The following is a 19,962-nucleotide window of genomic DNA, read 5'->3' as shown; positions in this document are numbered from 1 at the left end:
TCATCTTTGGGAATTTCTTTCTTCAGATCCTCTTGAAACTTTTCCCTTATTTCTTTCTCTTTTAACTTCCATCCCTTTATTTTTCTTTCCCTTTTTCCTATTAACTTTGTTATTTTACCAAGTCTTAATTTGGCTACCACCACTTTATGGTCTCCTTCGCTTGGCATTGCTGTCACATCTTCCAGTTGTCTACGTTTCTCCTTCTCCACCAGAATAAGATCAATCATTGTCTTTGTCTTTCTATCTCCCCAACTATATCTAGTTATTTCTTGTGAGTTCTTTTTTCTAAACTACGTATTGCTAACAATTAATCCATTCCTTCTACAAAAATCTATTACCAAATCTCCTTCTTCATCTTGGGTTCCATAACTTTAGGTGCCAATTATCTCTTCTTTTCCCTGCCTGTCTGTTCCAACACGTGCATTCATGTCTCCCATTATTATAACCTCTTTGTCTTCAATACAACTTTCCAGTTCTAGAAACTCTTCTAAACGTTCATCTGCATTCCCCAACTGGGGTGCATAAACCTGTGTAAAATTCTTGATTCCATTCTCAAGTTCAAGTCAGGCCCTCTCTCAATATAACACCAACACCGTTTGTTGCCATCTTTCCTCCACTCCAATATATTCTATACCCTTTCTTCAATTCTTTTTGGCCTTTCCCCTTCCATTTTGTCTCGCTCATTCCCATCATTGCTATACTCTATCAGTTCTTCTACGTTGCCATTCAAAGTTATGACATTGATGATACCGATTCTTGTGATGTCTGGTAGTCCACTTGTCACAATTCCCCCAGAGCACCGGGAACTGCAAGTCACTTCAGGGTGATGCCCTAGCATTTTCTGAGGCCTTGATTCACTCGCACTCATTTTTAAGGCTGTTTGTACGATGGGTTCGTCACTTCCAAAGGCATTTTATTACCTTTGCCAGGTTCAAATTAGGCCCGCCCCTAACCTGGAGTCGGGCACCTTTTGTAGCCACTCCTCTGGAGTACAGACGCTACGGGTTTGTCCCTTCCGCCATCTCCACCATAGATGCCGTAGAGGTTTTCGCCTATAACCCAGGGGTGTCCCAATATTTTAAAGCTCCCAAGAATTGGGCTACCTGTTGGTCCGCGGGTACTACATACTGTAGGGACCCCCTACCCACCACCTGTAGGGGTCAGGTTCCCCTGATTACTTACTGGAAGTTAACCCCACCCACAAAGGCTGAGGTTAATTGCAGATGTGTCTCGTTTAAAAAACCTGCTTACAGTTCAAACAGAAGCGTGTCCTATGTCCTGAACAAGAATCTTGTAATCTTTATGCCTCACTGTCGCTTCCCATGACCTTTGCTATACCACCACACCGCAGTGCACCCCTCCAGTATCTGCTGCTAAAGTCATACCGCCAACAATGTTGCATTTCTTACTTACCTGTGTTTTGGCGTTACAAGCTACCGTGTTCCTTGTACAGCTGCCAGGTGACTTCCCAGGATCTTTGTTACACTGCATCACAGCTTAAGTCCCACCCATGTTTTGATCTTGCATATATCGACACTTTATGAACTGTATTTAACTCTGGATGATCTATAAACAGGTTACATACAAACAAGGTTTAACATGTTTGTTACGTATCAGGCAGAACTGAGTTATGTATTTACTTTTAAAATTACATGTTTCACATTGTTTAAATGCTTCTTCAGTGCGTAATTCTTTTGATAAACTCCATAAACAGTTAACAACTTTTATTTCAGCAGATTAAACCAGGCGAAACATGTGTACTTGATTGGCTGAATGGTGAGTTTGTTTTGGCAACTTACAGTGTCTGTTGGTGACTGGCATGCAACACGGCGGTGTGTTGGCTCGAAGAGGAAGTGCAGGAAAATAATTGTTGCAACAAGGTTTCATTCTTATTGAAAGTTGCCAACATGTGCTCTCAGGTTAAGAGTTGTGACTCTCTTGAGACTTAGCTCATACAATAGAAATCTCATGGGGCTGTTTTATAATGCTTCATATAGTTTTTAGGTTCCTTTTATATTTGCCAATTTTTCCAAAAATTAGTACTTGGCTAATTTTTTACAGATTGGAGATAGCACAGCCAGATAAGAGAGATATTGCATTTCTGTCAGTTATTAATTGATCTGTTTTAAATTAGGGTGTGGTTCTGAAATATTATGTTTAGTGCCCCGAACTTCAAAAGGAAAGTTTAAAAAAATAGATTTTCTTTACTTTCTTATCACTAACTGTGGAATGTTGCACAAGAAGTGAGGGCTGTAATGTAACATTAAATATGTGCGAGGGTTGCGGCGTACATGACGAGGTGGCTCTGTGATCGCTGGGGATGCCTCTTGTGTTCACATTGTCAAAACTTGTGCCCTAATCCTCGTAATCTAGACCAGCTGGTGATTTCCGTATACTGCTCTTGTTTCTGAAGGAGCTCCACGATGTAGAAGGGGAGGCAAAGGCTTGTCACTTCCTGGGCTACGCGCACTACTGTCTGGGGAACTTCCGAGAAGCCGTTCGCTATTACGACCAAGACCTGGCTCTGGCCAAGGACCTGCAGGACAAGATGAACATGGGGCGTGCCTACTGTAACTTGGGCCTGGCGCACCTCGCACTGGGCAACTTGGAGACTGCTCTGGAGTGTCAGAAATACTTCCTCGGTAAGCATACACCACAGTGTACTTATTCTAGATCTGTTTGCATTGTTTTTTGTTGGTCAATACACGCTTATAGGGGGACAAGTTACTGTATGTTGGTGAAATGATGGTCTCTTCATTTGTAATTCTGTTACTTCTTCTTCTACTGGTCTTGATTCAGAGTTGGAGAAGAGGAGTTACCCCTCCTCCCCACTCTGTACAAAATATCCCATTGAAATTTACACAAAAATACTGTAAAGCTTTAGGCCAGGAGTCATCTTCAATTTTTAACAAATAGAAGCATTACACACGTTTAACTGGAACCCATCTGTTACAGCAAGAGTGAAAGATGTCTTTATCTGGAATCTAAAATTACACACTTTTTGCAAACTATTAGCCAATAGGGACACAAGAGGCACTTGGTGATGTTCTTGTCACAAGTTTGTTGACATTTGAATGCTTGTGTTTTACCTTTTGTAGACATTAAATCCTGAATACATTTTCAAAATGAATGTGTGGAATAGTGTTGACCTACAATACGTGGTGGAGCGTGAGAAGAACACAAGTGGGTGTTAACGGTGGGATTACTCACCAGAAAGTGAGGGTCTTGGTGACCGTGATTTGGTACAGTCTAGTTTATAACATAAATAACACTTTCCGTCTGCTTCTGATGCTAATTATACTGTACCATTAGTAATAAGTAGGCAGGGAAGTGAATTAAAGTGAAGTCATCAGTCCACACACGGTTTTGACACAGCTCTCCATGCCACCCTATCCTGTGTTAATCTTTTAATTTCTGCACAGCTACTACATCCTACATCTCCTCAAATCTGTTTATCGTATTAATACCTTGGTCTACCCCTACCATTCCTACCGCCTACACTTTCCTCAAAAACCAAGACAAGAAGGAAAGTAGGCCTTCCTCAAACAATGCACAGGATACAGTAGGTGTAAAAGAGGGTTGGGAAGGAAAGAGGGGAATTGTAGATGGCAGATGGTCTAATGTTTTAAGAGGAAGGAGATTGCAGGCTAAGGGCTCTATTCAGGATCAGAATTCAGGACAGGTGTCTGTGCGAAATCGGTACGAGTCACTCCAGGTAGAACAACAGACGGAAGATGAGGAACAGGGAACTGTTGCTGAGAAGTGTGAAAATAGGAGGAAGGGGAAAGGTATAAAAGGGAAATATAGAGTAGAGGATAGGAAAAGACAGGTGGAACAGGGTCATGGGAGGGAGAAAAGGGAGGAGGGAGTAGCTTCTGCAGCTGTCAGGAAAGATAGGGCTGACCAGGAGGGGAGGGGATCAAATGAGGTGGGTAGGGTTGAGGCTTTGGTCATGGGGGATTCCATCGTTAGACACGCGGGGAGAGTGTATGGAGGAAAGGGAACCAGGGCAGAGTGTTATCCAGGAATTAGGTTGAGGCAGATGTTGAGGAAAGTAGAAGAGAAGGAGGGGAAGGAGAAGGTGGGAGTGTTTCACGTAGGTACCAACAACGTAAGGCCAGCTGGTATAAGTACTAACATAGTTGGAGATGTGTGGGATCTGGCAAATGCAGCGCGCGTAAAGAATTTTTTTTTTTTTTTGCTTTATCTCGCACTGACACAGATAGGTCTTATGGTGACGATGGGATAGGAACGACCTAGGAATTGGAAGGAAGCGGCCATGGCCTAAATTAAGGTACAGCCCCGGCATTTGCCTGGTGTGAAAATGGAAAACCACAGAAAACCATCTTCAGAGCTGCCGACAGTGGGGCTCGAACCCACTATCTCCTCATTACTGGATACTGGCCGCACTTAAGCGACTGCAGCTATCGAGCTCTGTGGGGGGGGTAAAGTTTAAGGGAGCGGAGATTGTTATCAGTGGAACACTGTGTAGGAGGGATACTGACTGGAAGGTGATCAGGGATGTAAATGAGGCTATGGAGTGGATGTGTGGGAAACTGGAAGTGAGACTTCTAGATCCTAATGGGTGGGTAGGAGATAGGGATCTGCGCTCAGATGGCCTTCACTTAAACTGCAGTGGTACATATTAGTTAGGAAATTTGTTTAAGAGGGTAATAGGGAGGTACATTAAGGTAAACGGGGTGGCCTTGGGAACGGTGATAAGGGAAGTCAAGTAGGGATGACACAAAAATGTTAGTGTTGAAGTAGTGTAAAGAAAGGAATTGAATTAAGTAATTTAATAGATATATACTTACCAGATATTGTAACAGGAGTTGAATCATGGGTGCCTCCGTGGCTCAGGCGGCCTCTCACCGCTGGGTGTTCGGTCACTCCATGTGAGATTTGTGCTGGACAAAGCGGAGGCACTCCGGTTTTCCCCGTCATTCCAGTAACACTCTTCATTATTTCATTTCATCAATCATTGCCCCGGAGGAGTGCAACAGGCCTCGGCAGCCGGCACAGTTCCTATCCTCGCCTCAAGATGGAGGCTTAATTAATTCCATCCCTGACCAGGTCAATGACTGGAAAACAGATTGTAGGTTTTCATTCATTCAGTTGAATCATGGCTTAGAAATGATATAATGAATGCAGAAATTTTCTCATGGAACTGGAATGTGTATCGTAGCAATGGGAGGTTGAAAGCAGAATTTGTAAGCTACGAAAAAGTTAAAGTGAGAAACATGAAATTCTAGGTGTAAGGCTCATCTCTAAAGATAATAGGCAACTTGATGTCTTTGGAGTGTACAGACCAGGAAAGGGTAGCGCTGATCCTGATTCAGAATTATTTGATAAGATAATCAGCTATGTGGGGAAACGACATGGAGAGGAAATGTGATTGCAGAGGGAGATCTGAATTTACCAAATGTCAGTTGGGAAGGAAATGCGAATGACAGACAAACAAATGGCAAAAAAGTTAATATGGGAAGGACAGCTGATTCAGAAAGTGATGGAACCAAATAGAGGGAAGAATGTTCTGGATGTGGTGCTGATAAAACCAGATATGCTCTATAGAGAAACCGAAGTAATAGATAGTATCAGTGATCACAAAGATGTTTTTGTCGTAGTTACAGATAAATGATAGAAAGGAAGGTCTTTAAGACTTTTAGGCAGTACCATATGGCTGATAAAACAGGCGTGAGGGAGTTTTTAAAAAGTAACTATGATAGCTGGAAAATGGTAAATAAAAATGTAAACAGACTCTGGAATGGGTTTAAAGCAATTGTTGAGGAATGTGAAAACCAGTTTGTACCTATAAAGGTCGTAAGGAATCGTAACGACCCACTATATTATAACAGAGAATAAAAAGACTAAGAAGGAGATGCAGATTCAAAAGAAATAGAAATGGCTGTGGAAGTAAAGAGAAATTGAGGGAACTTACTAGGAAATTGAATCTAGAAAACAAGTTGGCTAAGAATAACATGATGACATGCATGATTGACGGTCATACAAATTTTAGTGAAAAAATGGAAGGGTATGTATAGGTACTTTAAGGCAGAAACAGGCTCCAAGAAGGACCTTCTTCTCCTCACTACGGGCTGTTTTGTAGGCATTCCAACGAGATCTGAAAGAAACTTATGGTACAGCTGTTTCTTCTTCCGCAGGAGTTCTTTTACTTGCCAGTAAATCTACGGACACGAGTCTGACGTATTTGAGCACCTTCAAATACCACCGGACTGAGCCAGGATCGAACCTGCCAAGTTGGAGTCAGAAGGCCAGTGCCACTCAGTAAGAGCTCAGCAATACTAATAATATTGGCCGGATACACACTGTTGTCTGACGATGCAAACAAGTGTCACAATGACCCCAGGCTATGCCATATCAGAAATCAATGAAAATGTAAACATTTTGCTGGGTGCAATACAAGCACCGTGAACGGGATGAAAAGTCAAGATATTTGAAGAGAAGGGCATGTTATTAAAGTAAAATTGAAGGTGGGTGTCATTTTGACTTCTTCCACTGTTCTAGTGTTAATTATATGGTCTTTGTAGTCGTGGAAACTTTGTATGTACGCGGGTAACATAGCTTTTCAATCAGATCATCAAAGAAGGTCAAATGCCATCAGATTGGCGACGGAGCATTACCGTACCAATCTTCAAGAAGAAGGGAAGTCCTGCCAATTGTTCTTATTATTGCCCGATCAGACTTCTGAGCCACGCCATGAAGGTCTTCGAACGTATTCTCGACAAAAGGATTCACGAGATAGCCAAACTTACAATGATCCAAGCTGGATTTGTAAAAATGTTGGCACAACAGATGCAATCCACGCTGCACGGCTGTTAGTCGAGAAACACCGTGACAAAAATAAGCCGCTTCCTCTCGCTTTTCTGGATCTTGAGCAGGCCTTTGATCGGGCGCCACATGACCTAATCTGGTTAGCGCTACGAGAACATCGCATTCCAGAGCACCTACGATCGTCATGATCTCGTATGCTAGAAAATACAGTCGTTGAGTCTGAAGGTGAACTATCCGATTCAGATGGTGATTTTTTGCTTGAGACAAGAGAGACAAGTGAGGATGAAGACCACAATGAGACAGAGGATGAGTTATCCCCAAGAGAAGTTGAAAATGATAATCTATCTCCGAACTCGCCCCAAATAGGTGTTTCATCAGTGAAGATGGTTGCCCGAGACGGAACCGAGTGGGAGGTCTTGGATTCAAACTCTTAATCTGGTAGGCGGGCTTCAGTGAACGTCCTGAGGGATCTGGAAGGTCCCGCAGCATATTCTTACCACCGAGTTTACGAATCTGCCATTAGTGCCTTTCACCTCCTCTTTGATGAATTGATGCTTTGTCTAATGAAACGACACACAGAATCAAACGCTCAGAAAGAACTTCACGGACTGGACCGTGTCACTCGAGGAGTTGGAGGCTATGATTGCCATCATGTATACCCGCGGTGTCCTGTGTTTGTGGATGAACTATGGTCGCGTTCTTGTTGACAGCAATTCACGAAGGACACAATATCAAGAGATTTCGACAGCTTCTCAGATTCCTCCGTTTCGATGAGAAATCAACCCGAGCTGAGTGCCTGCCAGCTAACAGGTTTGCTCTTGTTTCTGAAATCTGAGACAAATTCGTGGAAAACTGGTTTCACTGTTACCACCCAAGTGAAAATATTACAGTCCATGAACAATTACTTCCCAGCAAAACCAGGTGTAGATTTACCCAATTTATGACAAACAAGCCCGAGTAGTCGACCAAATGTCCCATAAGTATTCAAGTCTGCATGCAGGAGGTCTTTTACAATATCCTAGAGCTAACAGCTATCAATGCTTGGGTCATTTACAAGCAAGTAACGGGTAGGAAGATAAAGTTGATCCTCCAGCTGGCAAGTGAACTAACGAGGCGGGACGAGCAAGGGCAACAATAAGAGGAGGCCGTGGGACCGTGTCCGTCTAAAAAGCGGAAGAAGTGCCAGGTTGGTCTGTGTAAAGGCAAAAAGTCTAGCAATGTCTGCAGCAAGTGCCTCAAAGCCGAGTGCGAAAAATGTGCACGAAAAATAGAAGTTGTGTTTAGCATGTTGGTTAATTTTGTGAAAACTCCTTAGAGAAACAGAAACATGGCGCAGTTGTTTGTGATTATTCATGTGTCCATCAGTAATATAAAAGGTCCATAAACTAATGTCCGTAGACTGAGGAATGGTTCACTGAAAGGGGGGTAGCAGCCTTTCGGAAGTTGCAAGGGCGGCAGTCTGGATGATTGACTGATATGGCCTTGTAATAATACTCAACATGGCTTAGCTGTGTTGATACTGCTACACGGCTGAAAGCAACGGGAAACTACAGCCGTAACTACCTCCCGAGGACATGCAGCTCTCTCTGTATGAATGATGTACTGATGATGGCTTCCTCCCGGGTAAAATATTCCGGAGGTAAATTAGGACATAAAATGCAGATTAGCACAAGCAAGGAAGAGCTCACTTCAAACATTGATATTGGAATTAAAAAGATGTTTTTGAAGACTTTTGTGTGGAGCGTGGCATTGTTTGGAGGTGAAACATGGACAATAACTAACTCAGAAAGAAAGAGAATAGAAGCTTTTGAAATGTGGTGTTACAGAAGAATGCTGAAGGTGCGATGGATAGATCGAATCACGAATGAAGAGATACTGAATCGAATTGGGGAGAGGAGATTGATTTGGCTAAATTTGACGAAAAGAAAAGATAGAATGATAGGACACATCTTAAGACACCCAGGGTTTGTTCAGTTGGTTTTTGAAGGAAGTGTAGGTGGTAAGAACGGTAGGGGTAGACCAAGGTATGAATATGACAAGCAGATTGGAGCAGATATAGGATACAATAGTTATGTAGAAATGAAAAGGTTAGCACAGTATAGGGTGGCATAGAGAGCTGCATCAAACCAGTCTATGGAATGATGACTCAAACAACAACAACAAAGTAATCTCATATCCTTATGTGTAAAATAAAGTTATGGAAACCCAGTAGAAGAAAATACGTTTTACTCTGTTCTATTTTGAACATTTCGAAGCATATCTTATGATGGGTCAAAATGACCCCTTACCACTGTTCTAGGAATGTCAGATTCTCTGCTGTTCTAGTGTTAAAAAAATACATCAACATTAAAATTTATGATCCCTCTACTTCATGACATGATTGAAAGTAGTAAAAATTATAGTCAAAAGATAGCACAAGCTTCAAATGATGCCCATGCGTAAAAACAGAAATCTCCGTGGCCCGTCTACAACTGCTGGCTGCAGTGCTACAAAGATATTTGCGGTCCCTCAACAATTGCTGGCGCATTGCTACAGAAATCTTCAGGGCCCGTCAACAACTGCTGGCGGCAGTACTACAGAAATCTTCAGGGCCCATCAACAACTGCTGGCTGCAGTACTACAGAGATCTTGGGGGCCCATCAACAATCGCTGGCCGAAGTACTACAGAAATCTCCGTGGCCCGGCAACAACCTCTGGCTGCAGTACTAGAGAGATCTCCGTGGCCCGGCAACAACCTCTGGCCGCAGTACTAGAGAGATCTCCGTGGCCCGTCAACAACCACTGGCCACAGTACTACACAGATCTCCGGGCCCCGTCAACAACCGCTGGACCAGGCGAGTTGGCCGTGCGGTTAGGAGCGTGCAGCTGTGAGCTCTCATCCGGGAGATAGTGGGTTCGAACCCCACTGTCGACAGCTCTGAAGAGGGTTTTCCCTGGTTTCCCCATTTTCACACCAGGCAAATGCTGGGACTGTACCTTAATTAAGGCCACGGCCGCTTCCTTCCCATTCCTAGGCCTTTCCTGTCCCATCATCGCCATAAGGCCTATCCGTGTCGGTGCGACGTAAAGCAACTAGCAAAAAAACCCGTTGGCCGCAGTACTACAAAGATCTCCAGGGCCTCTTTTCAATATGGACCTATCACTGGCCAATAAGTCAAGATTTTAAACAGACGAGTCGAATATTAATATTACACTGTTGAACAAGGAATAAAAATGCACACTGTTAATCCTTACCATGGCACATTGTCATTATTATATCAAGAAATGTAATCATTAAATCTTTGCTGTACTCCCAATGTCTTTCCATATCTGAACAGATATGTAAAACTTAGGAGTCACATGTTGACTTGTGTTATCTCGTGTGTGTTGTGCTTTCTTATGCTTTAATTTTGTTTCATGTGCTTCTCTAAACTCAAACATGTTTCTATCGTATGTCAACTGCAATGTGTTTTGTCAGCTATAGCTCACATGATGAAACATCTGCCGGGGAAGTTCCGTGCTCTGGGCAACATCGGCGATGTCCTTATCAAGATGGGAGACGTTGAGGAAGCCATAAAGATGTATCAACGTCAGTTGTCGTTTGCACGTCAGGGCAGAGATAGAGGCCTGGAGGCAGCAGCGTACGGTGCTCTCGGGTTGGGTCACCGGCTGCTTCGCTGCTTCGACAAGGCTCTGGGCTACCACACTCAGGTATTCACAACTTTTAATTAGAATAGTAAATTGTTTTAATGATTTGAATTTGAATGTACAGTCTCAATATGCCACACCACAGAATACATTCTGGCCTTCACATGCGGAGCCCCAAGAAGAACTATGCTGTTTTATAGTTACTGCATAAAATGAATTTCATTGCAAAGCCTGTATTGTGTATAGTAGACTTTTTAAAGGTACAGTCAAAAAACAATATTATGTTTAATTAGCAAAGTGTCGAGACATGTTTCGTCCTCCTTTTTTGATATCATCAGCTGAAAATACTTGTAAGACGAGTAAAAGAGACAAGGTCACAAATACATTTACACTTTTAAATATAAGTTGCTTCAACCTTGCCTACTTTTAACATTGCTAATAGCTGTGCACTTACAGTCAAATATTCTGCCTGCCTCATAACCTCTTAACTAAGAATTATCAACAGCACATCATCGTGCCAACATAAGAAGAGCTCAATCATCGAATTTTAATGGAACTATTACGTGTGTTTAACAATTTTATCTTTATTTGAACAGAACTGAAAAGCAAATGCCTCGATAATGTTGTGAGATGGACAGCGCGCAATGGGGTTAAAAGTCAGGTTGAAAAAATCCTCTCAGTTTTAATCACTGCGTTGATGGGGTGAAAGTTCCTTTAGGGGATCATTGTAAGTATCTGGGTGTTAATATAAGGAAATACCCAGCCAATGCTAAATTTCGACATTACATTACAGTTGTAAAACCCGAAGTGAAACACTCTTCAAATTGAACACTAAATCAACAACCAATAAACTGCATGTAAAGTAGAGAGAAGAATCATCAATAAGAAACACAAAGTTGATGGCCAGTGGAGATTATTACCTAATGAAGTGGTGTATCGTGAAAGCAATTGCCTTCAGACTGCCAGAAACCCGACTAGTGAAGCAGTTATTTAGTTACTTCTGGAAAAATAAAACAAAGAACACTTGGTTTATGAACGATTTAGAAGAATTAAATTTAGCAATGCTCCAAATTGAAGAGAAGGGGATTCTAAGGAATAAACACCTACGATTCAAACTCATAACATTTGAAGGAAGGAAGTACACCATTACTGATAACCAAAGGCCAGCCAGGTCCAACAGGATGAAAAAGTTTTGGGAGCGTAAGAAGAAGCTCAAAAGCCAATTGTTTAATACTATTAATTTTAATGTATACGAATGATTAAAGTTCTCCGATGGGGGCGTAAAGTATGAAAAAAGAAAGTAAGTAATGTTCAAAATTAATTTAAATAAGTTGATTAAACTGCTGCTTGGTTACGTGTGTGATGCAGACTTGAACAATTACCAACTATTCACCCAGTTGAGGAGATAAGACTTGTTATTTAAGTCCACATGTTTCACCTTTTTTCAGCCGGCCTCGTGGTGTAGGGGCAGCGTGCTTGCCTCTTACCTGGAAACCCTGGGTTCAATTCCTGGCTAGGGCAGGGATTTCTATCTGGATCTGAGGGCTGGTTCGAGGTCTACTCGGCCTATGTGACTAGAATTGAGGAGCTATCTGACAGTGAGATAGCGGTCCTGATCTAGAAAGCCAAGAATAATGGCCAAGAAAATTTGTCGTGCTGACCACACGGCACCTCGTAATCTGCAGGCCTTCGAGCTCAGCAGCAGTCGCTTGGTACGCCAAGGTCCTTCCGAGCTGTAATGTGATGGGTATTTATTTATGTTTCACCTTTTTTTCAGTGCATAATTCTTTTGATCAACACCATAAAACACTTTTTTTAAAGGTACAGTCAAAGGTTCCACCTTCACGACAGAAAAAAAAAATTAATTAAATAGCAATTAACAAGTGTCGGGACATGTTTCATCCTTGTTTTTGGATATCAGCCAAAAATACTTGTAAGATGAGTAAAATAGACAAATACACATTAAAATATAATTCCAGTTACCGAATACGTCAAGTTAAAATACAGGATAAAATTGGAAGGCTTGAACTCAATTCTCTCAATACTGATCTGCATTTAGGGCAGTCACCCAGGTGGCAGACTCCCTTCCTTGCCTTTTCTTAAATGACTTCAATGAGGTGGTCACTAAACGGAATACCACATTTCATAGAGCGAAGCGGTGTCAAGTCCCTCACTTGTGCTGTATGTAGTGCACTCAACATGAGTTCTGAGGACGATATAGATGTTGATTCCCATAGGGAATCTGAAATATTTGTCCTGAATGAGCAAATTTATAATACCAATATAAATGGTCCGTTATTGGACATTATAAATTTTCCAGCTAGCTCATTCTTGGTTGCCAGCGTTTCGCCCTCGTGTGCTAGGGTGGGCTCATCAGTTGGTACCTAGCACACTTACCAATACGCTGGCTAGTGCATACCGTGGAGGCCACTGCGTAGGCTAACTGGAGCCACCGGCAGTGCCAATGCACTAAGAGACTTTGTCTCATCACAGGCATCAATTTTTAGTGATGAGACAAAGTCTCTTAGTGCATTGGCACTGCCGGTGGCTCCAGTTAGCCTACGCAGTGGCCTCCACGGTATGCACTAGCCAGCGTATTGGTAAGTGTGCTAGGTACCAACTGATGAGCCCACCCTAGCACACGAGGGCGAAACGCTGGCAACCAAGAATGAGCTAGCTGGAAAATTTATAATGTCCAATAACGGACCATTTATATTGGTATTATGAGTTCTGAGGATCCATCACCTTGACACGATATTATTTGTGTACAGCATAGTTCAAATTCCACGAGAATTTCATGGGTTGTTAACACCTGTATTGTCTTGATATTAACAGAAGGATTTTTTTTAATGTTGATACTTTAAAAGATAGTAGTCTTCAAAAGGGTATTTTTAGCATAATTTGAGAAAAACATAAACACATAAAACATATTTTTTCCTCACATTCATGGACTGCCTGTACACCAGTTTGTTCAGCTGGAGCATTTTGTATGCTTATCGATTTTTAAAAATTTTAAATTGTAGGTTTTAATTTCTCAGAAAGTTCTGTGCTATTTTCCTGAAAATTGGTATATGGCCTTATTTTACCATCAGGAGAGCACAAACCAAATTTTATTCATTCTGTCAATAATTACTCAGTCCTAACTTCTCTTAACATACAGGAAAAGTTTTAAATAACTCGCCAATAGATAGCAGAACCAATTAGAGGGAGCCAGATGTCTGTTGGTGGCTGAACCAACTTATGAATAGATTTTTAATTTCAGAAATGCCTAAAGGTATGAAACCCTATACATGAGCGAGTGCTGCCGAGTTAAAGATTCAATATGTCACCTTTTAATACACAGGAGCTGACCCTGCGGCAGGAGATGGGCGACCTGAAGGGCGAGTGTCGGGCCCACGGTCACCTGGGAGCAGTTCACATGTCTCTTGGGAACTACACTAATGCCATGAAGTGCTACCAGGAGCAGCTGGAGAGAGCCAAGGAACTCAAGGACAATGCCGTCGAAGCTCAAGCTTTTGGAAACCTGGGCATAGCTCGACTGAACATGGGACACTACGAGGATGCTATTGGCTACTTCGAACAGCAGCTGGCCATCTTGGAACAGCTATCCACTCCGACAGCCATGTTGGATAAGGTATCTATGGTCCACTTTTAGTATATTTCTCTCTTTCACTCATAAATGCTACAGTAGAACTCTGTTAACCAACACACAGTTTTTGATAATACATTTAAAATATGGTATGTTAATAATTAAATGCAAATATGTAGACTATATTTGTCGTCATTATGTGCAGTTAGGTTCCTCAGACCGACGAAACTAAACACTGCATTACGCTTGAAGTAGAAGATGGGAGTTTGGAAAAGACACAGTGATGACATTTATTGACAATGAGAAAGCTTATGACAGTGTGCCTAGACAGTTGGTATGGGACACATTAAGGAAAACTCTGACACGTTGGCTGAATGGTCAGGGTACTGGCCTTTGGTTCAGAGGGTCCCAGGTTTGATTCCCGGCCGGCTCGGGGGCTGGGTGTTTGTGCTGTCCCCAACATCCCTGCATCTCGCACGCCACACATAACACTATTCTCCACCACAATAACACGCAGTTACCTACACATGGCAGATGCCGCCCACCTTCATCGCAGGATCTGCCTTACAAGGGCTGCACTCGGCTGGAAATAGCCACCGAAATTATTATTATTATTGCATTAAGGCAAAAACAAGTTAACAGGATGGAAGTGCAAATGATAAAAGCTTTGTACAAAAATTGTGTTAGTAGTGTGAAGACTAGTATAGGAAAACCGAGCTCGATAGCTGCAGTCGCTTAAGTGCGGCCAGTATCCAGTAATCGGGAGATAGTGGGTTCGAGCCCCAGTGTCGGCAGCCCTGAAGATGGTTTAACGTGGTTTCCCATTTTCACACCAGGCAAATGCTGGGGCTGTACCTTAATTAAGGCCACGGCCGCTTCCTTCCCATTCCTAGGCCTTTCCTATCCCGTCGTCGCCATAAGACGTAAAGCAAATAGCAAAAAAGTATAGGAAAAACAAAATGGTTTAAAGTTGAAACTGGTCCCCGACAGGGAAGTGGACTATCCCCCATACTATTCATCGTAGTCATGGATGAAATTCATAAGAACATTAAACAGAGATTGGGAAGACAGGCAACAAAAGCCGTGTTGTTTGCAGATGATATGGGGTGAGGATGAAACGGAAGTGCAAAAAACAAGCAGATTTATGGAATCAACAGATAGAAAAATGTGGGATGAAAGTAAACAAAGAGAAAAGTAAAACAATAGTGTTGACAAGGGGAAGGAAGGAAGGAAGGAAGGAAGGAAGGAAGGAAGAGGAAAGATAAAACTGAATGGTAAAATTCTGGAAGTGGTTAAAAGTTTCAAGTACTCGGGAAGTGTGATCACAGAAGATGGAATGATTACCGAGGAAATTGGGAAAAGAATACAACAAACAAACAGCTTCTACCAGAGTCTAAGGGGTACTTTGTGGAACCAAGATGTCCGGAAGAAATGTAAGAAAGTATTACATTCAATCTATTATGAACCCATACTAACTTACGCAGCTGGATCGTGGACTACAACAAAACGAGAGGAGAGTAGAATGCAGGCAGCGGAGATGAAACTCCTAAGAGGTATCGAGAGCAAGACCAGAAAGGATAGAATTAGAAATGAAGAGATAAGGAAAAGGACAGGAATCTTGAAACTTCAAGACAGGAACAAAGCTAAAGTGGTACGGGCATATGATGAGAATGGGAGAAGAGAGAGTGCCAGAGAAAGCTTTTTCGGAGAAGTTAACAGGAAAGAGACCACGAGGAAGACCCTGAAAGAGGTGGACAGATTCAGTATGGGAGTGCAGAGAGAAGAGGGGAGGAAAACCAGAAGATGTACTTAAAACAGGAGAAGAGTGGTGGAGAGACACAACCCGACATGTTTCGTTCTTGGAAGGTTCTGTCAAATCACACTCAAATATAAATGTACTGTACTTAACAACTTGAAATCTGAAATTTGTCTTAATGAAGTCCTTCAAAAAACATCACCATTATTTCACACACAATATTGTTCCTTACATTCCTCTCAGTGCATAACAAAGTTTGCGGAGGATAAAGTAAGGGGTCGCCTCAAATAACTCGCTTCCTTCTTGGTAGTACAATAAATTAGTTCCTCCAAAGAGGGTGCCAAGTTTAACGCAGCCAAACAGAGAACTAAGTAGTAGAATTGATTAATGCAAAAGTGTACAGACCATAGCTGCATGCCTGGACTACCGTTATAGGAAATTATGATATGTTTTAGCTCCTTTGGACCATCCTCAGCCATAAAAAAACAAAGCATTAAGTTAAAAAACATTAATACTAAAAGCACAACACTTGATATTTTATATTATATACTTTTAACCTTTCTCACTTAAGCTTCTGCAGAAAGTCATTTGAAAGAAGACTCAGAAAAATAGGAGAACCGCCATTGGAGGGGAAGCAATACAGCTTCAGGAAGAACTGAATCACTACAGACCTGATATTTGCTTTCAGAATGCTAACAGAGAAGCATTCGGAATACGGAAAGAACTTAGTGGTGATAGTTATGAACATCAAGAAGGCAGTGTCCCGAGGATCTGGGAATGCTTTAGCTGTGTCCAAGTAGGGGATGCAGATTGGATTGAAACCAAGAGAGGAGTCGAGCAGAGAAGTGCCTTATCATCATCGGCATTGCTCAGATCATAAAATTCCTCAAAGAACATTACAAAGAGTCTAACACTCTGATATTTGCAGGTGTTGTCATTTGGAGAGAAATTGTAGCCAAAGTACAGAAGAAGTGGAGTGAGAAGTTTAAAGAATATGGACTACAAGAGAAACTGTTGAAATTAGTAGAAAGTGAGAAATATCCTACTTCAGCTAAGTACCCTGCAGAACAAGGCAGTGAGCCAAAAGACCAGGAAAGACGAAGGAAACAGGAAGCAAATAGCCTACAACGGTTTGGACAGGTAATGAGGATGACAGAGGGAGACAGTGGTCAGCAAGTGGGAGGACTTTGTCAGGAAGAACTGGAGGTGGAGATGAGGAAACTGACGATACAGGAAGACAACTAAATGAGTTGTTGAGTTGGCAGCCCTGAAGATTGTTTACCATGGTTGCCTATCTTCTCACCAGGCAAATACTGGGGCTGTACCTTAATTAAGGCCACGGCTGCTTCCTTCCCAAGGCCAGCACTTTCCTATTCTTGCGTTGCTGAAGCCACAAGAAAGCCTTTTCAAGAGTCACTGAAAAATCACTAAATGAACACCATATGTAATATAGCTTGAAACAATAGCAACTCTGTCAATACGATAAAAAGGAAACCAGTCAGTAAACACACTAAAGAATTTAAAAATCACCCTCACCTACAATAACACTTTCAAAAACATTTTGAATATAGCCGCCAGAACACACTATAAACAAAACGGACAAGTTCTTTATAAAGCAAGGCAAGTTAGTTGTACAAATGGGTGTAAATTTACTTATAACATGCCTAGAATGTGTAAATGCTAGAAAAGACAACAGATTATCAGCAGTTAGTAGATTTCCACTTTCATAGACCGAGACCTTAATTGTAAATGGAATACAAAAATCAAGTTGCTCAACGTTTATGAAAATATACACATGAATGTGAATCAGAAACACAATCCAAGGCTGACTGTTGACATCAGTATAGTTTACGAAGAAACCTCCCTGCACTAGCAGAATCTCCACTTCAGCCAGCAAGGACCAAGTACAGTATGTTTGCCACTTTGTCATCGTTTTTGATGACTAACATTTTTATGTCAAACAATGGTTTACCTTGGGTGATAAAACTGGGGATAGCTCGACTAAACATGGGGTACTACGAAAATGTTGCCCACTCCCGTGGACCTGTTGGATAACGTAACTTTTTTTATGACAAAGAATGGTTTACTTCAAGTCAACCCTCTTAATCTTTGTAAAACCAAATGTGCCGAGAACTGTCTTTGTCCCTAAAATTAATTTAATTCCAGTCTTCTGAAGACTGTCACCAAAAGAGATTCTTCAACACCACATATGAAACAACTTTCAATGACATCTTTTAATAACATTCTGTTTGATGAATTGCAAGTGTTGTATACGATATGATTATCATTTCTTACTCAACATATATAAAATCAGGTTTTGTGCTTGTAAATTCTCTTCACTGCAAACAGACCAGTTCAAATTTCAAGCTTTGACTTTTGTTATTTTAACTTAAATTAAAGTTGTTCATCTTTCGTTGCATGTGTGTCTATAGAATTGGAAGTACCAAGATTGTCTGATATAGGATCTGTCTGATGGCCATGGCAGCAGGATGTTGTTGTAGAACCAACCAGGAAGTCTCAGACTTATTTGACACCAAAACACCTGACCCCTGAAATGTACATTCACAGGGTCGGGCATTCGGCAACTTGGGCGACTGCTACGACGCTCTGGGCGACCTCGAGGAAGCTGTCAAGTGCCACGAGCAGCACCTGGCCATCGGTCTCAAACTAAAGAGCCCTCGCGACCAAGAAAGAGCGTACCGAGGTCTGGGACATGCTCACAAGTGCCTGGGAAATCTGCAGCAGGCGCTGGTGTGTTTCGAGAAGAGACTCGTCGTCGCCCACGAGCTCAACAATCCCGAAGCTCGAGCTGCCGCCTACGGCGAACTGGGTCACATCCATAGCACGTTGGGCAACTGCGAGCAGGCTATTTCATGTCTGGAACATCAGCTGGCCATCGCAAGGTATAGTCTCATCTCAGAGTTTCTCCTCCTTTATGTGATATGACCGAAGATAAGGAACTTCCTTTACAAAGGAAATATTCAAAGTATCCTCCTTATTCAATACAAATTTACTTTGTAAAGTGAAAACCGTCAATACAGAATGATTCTAATATCTTGTAAAGGGACTGCCTTGTCATAAAGAAATAGAGAACTTCCTCGTCCCAATGTCCTGACTTTCCTCCAAAAGTATTTTCTAAAAAAAATTGTGGACAATGGAAATCTGTTCCATTTTAAATATGTAGCTGCAAATGCAGATAATGCAGTAGATTTCTGTTTCACCTGCGTGTGGATCACTTAAGGGTACCAGTATGATGATACAGGAAAAAATGTTGTATTTTGTCTGTCTCATTGCAGCTGTGTGCTGATGGCCTAGATGTTAGGTCCCTTTAAACAACAGACGATGACAAAAACACATTTTAAGGCTTTGTGTTGTGTTGAATTCCACATTCTCAGTGATGGATACTCTTATGGATTTCGAATTTGGGCTGTTTTTCTAAGTGCCTTCTTCTTCTTCTTCTTCTTCTTCTTCTTCTTCTTCTTCTTGGGGTTTATGATGTGTGTTGAATTTATTCCTGATATACTTAGTCCTCTTTTTTTTTTTACAAAATGTCCCTGGTTTTTCATTGAGAAATGCATTATGGGAACCCTAAGCTAAGGAGTACTGTTCTACTGGAAGACTTAGAGATCTTTTAATAGGCTGCGCTCCGACGTTGCACGACCCTATTTGGTGGTTTTTATTTTGTGTGGATATGGTGAATGTCCTGGCACATGTATGGAAAAAAGAGCTGCTTGAGGCGACGTCACAATCTGAACCTTTGGTGCACAGTTTATTTTTTTCAGCTTTTTATAGATATTTTTTATATATCTTTATATATGTAACTTTGCTTTTGACACAATATAAATAAATAAATCTCCTGTTGGTAGGCTGTTGAACTTTAATTCTATAACCAATAAATGTCGCACTCGCAATGCATTTCCATGTAGCTCTACCGCGAAAGTGGCAATTGCAACATATTACATCAGCATTTATTAATCGTGTGATAGCTCCTTTATTGTCAATGTATTTATCAGATCTTATATATCATTTTAAAGAGGAAATTGTATTTATAATTATAACATATTGGTAAAGTACAGTAGAAGTCCGTTATAACGAGAATTCATAACGGCGAACAATTTACTCGTTATAGCGGATTGTCGTTATATTCAATTTCTTGTAAAAGTCGGGAAAACCCCCATACTCATTAAATTCAGTATGA

At 41.6% G+C, this 19,962-nt stretch overlaps 1 protein-coding gene across 1 annotated transcript in view; it reads left to right on the top strand.

The window, feature by feature from the left end:
• Positions 1-19,962, top strand: part of LOC136886518 (tetratricopeptide repeat protein 28) — a 396,667-nt gene that overhangs the window by 263,461 nt on the left and 113,244 nt on the right. Inside the window, exons 8-11 of the mRNA XM_068230732.1 lie at positions 2,414-2,642; positions 10,250-10,482; positions 13,763-14,053; positions 18,333-18,667. Coding sequence (XP_068086833.1) covers positions 2,414-2,642; positions 10,250-10,482; positions 13,763-14,053; positions 18,333-18,667 — 1,088 coding nt within the window. The remainder of the gene's footprint in view (positions 1-2,413; positions 2,643-10,249; positions 10,483-13,762; positions 14,054-18,332; positions 18,668-19,962) is intronic.

This window comes from Anabrus simplex, chromosome X, assembly GCF_040414725.1.
Source record: "Anabrus simplex isolate iqAnaSimp1 chromosome X, ASM4041472v1, whole genome shotgun sequence".
NCBI classification, from domain to species: domain Eukaryota; kingdom Metazoa; phylum Arthropoda; class Insecta; order Orthoptera; family Tettigoniidae; genus Anabrus; species Anabrus simplex.
This window is presented reverse-complemented; position numbering and strand designations above follow the sequence as displayed.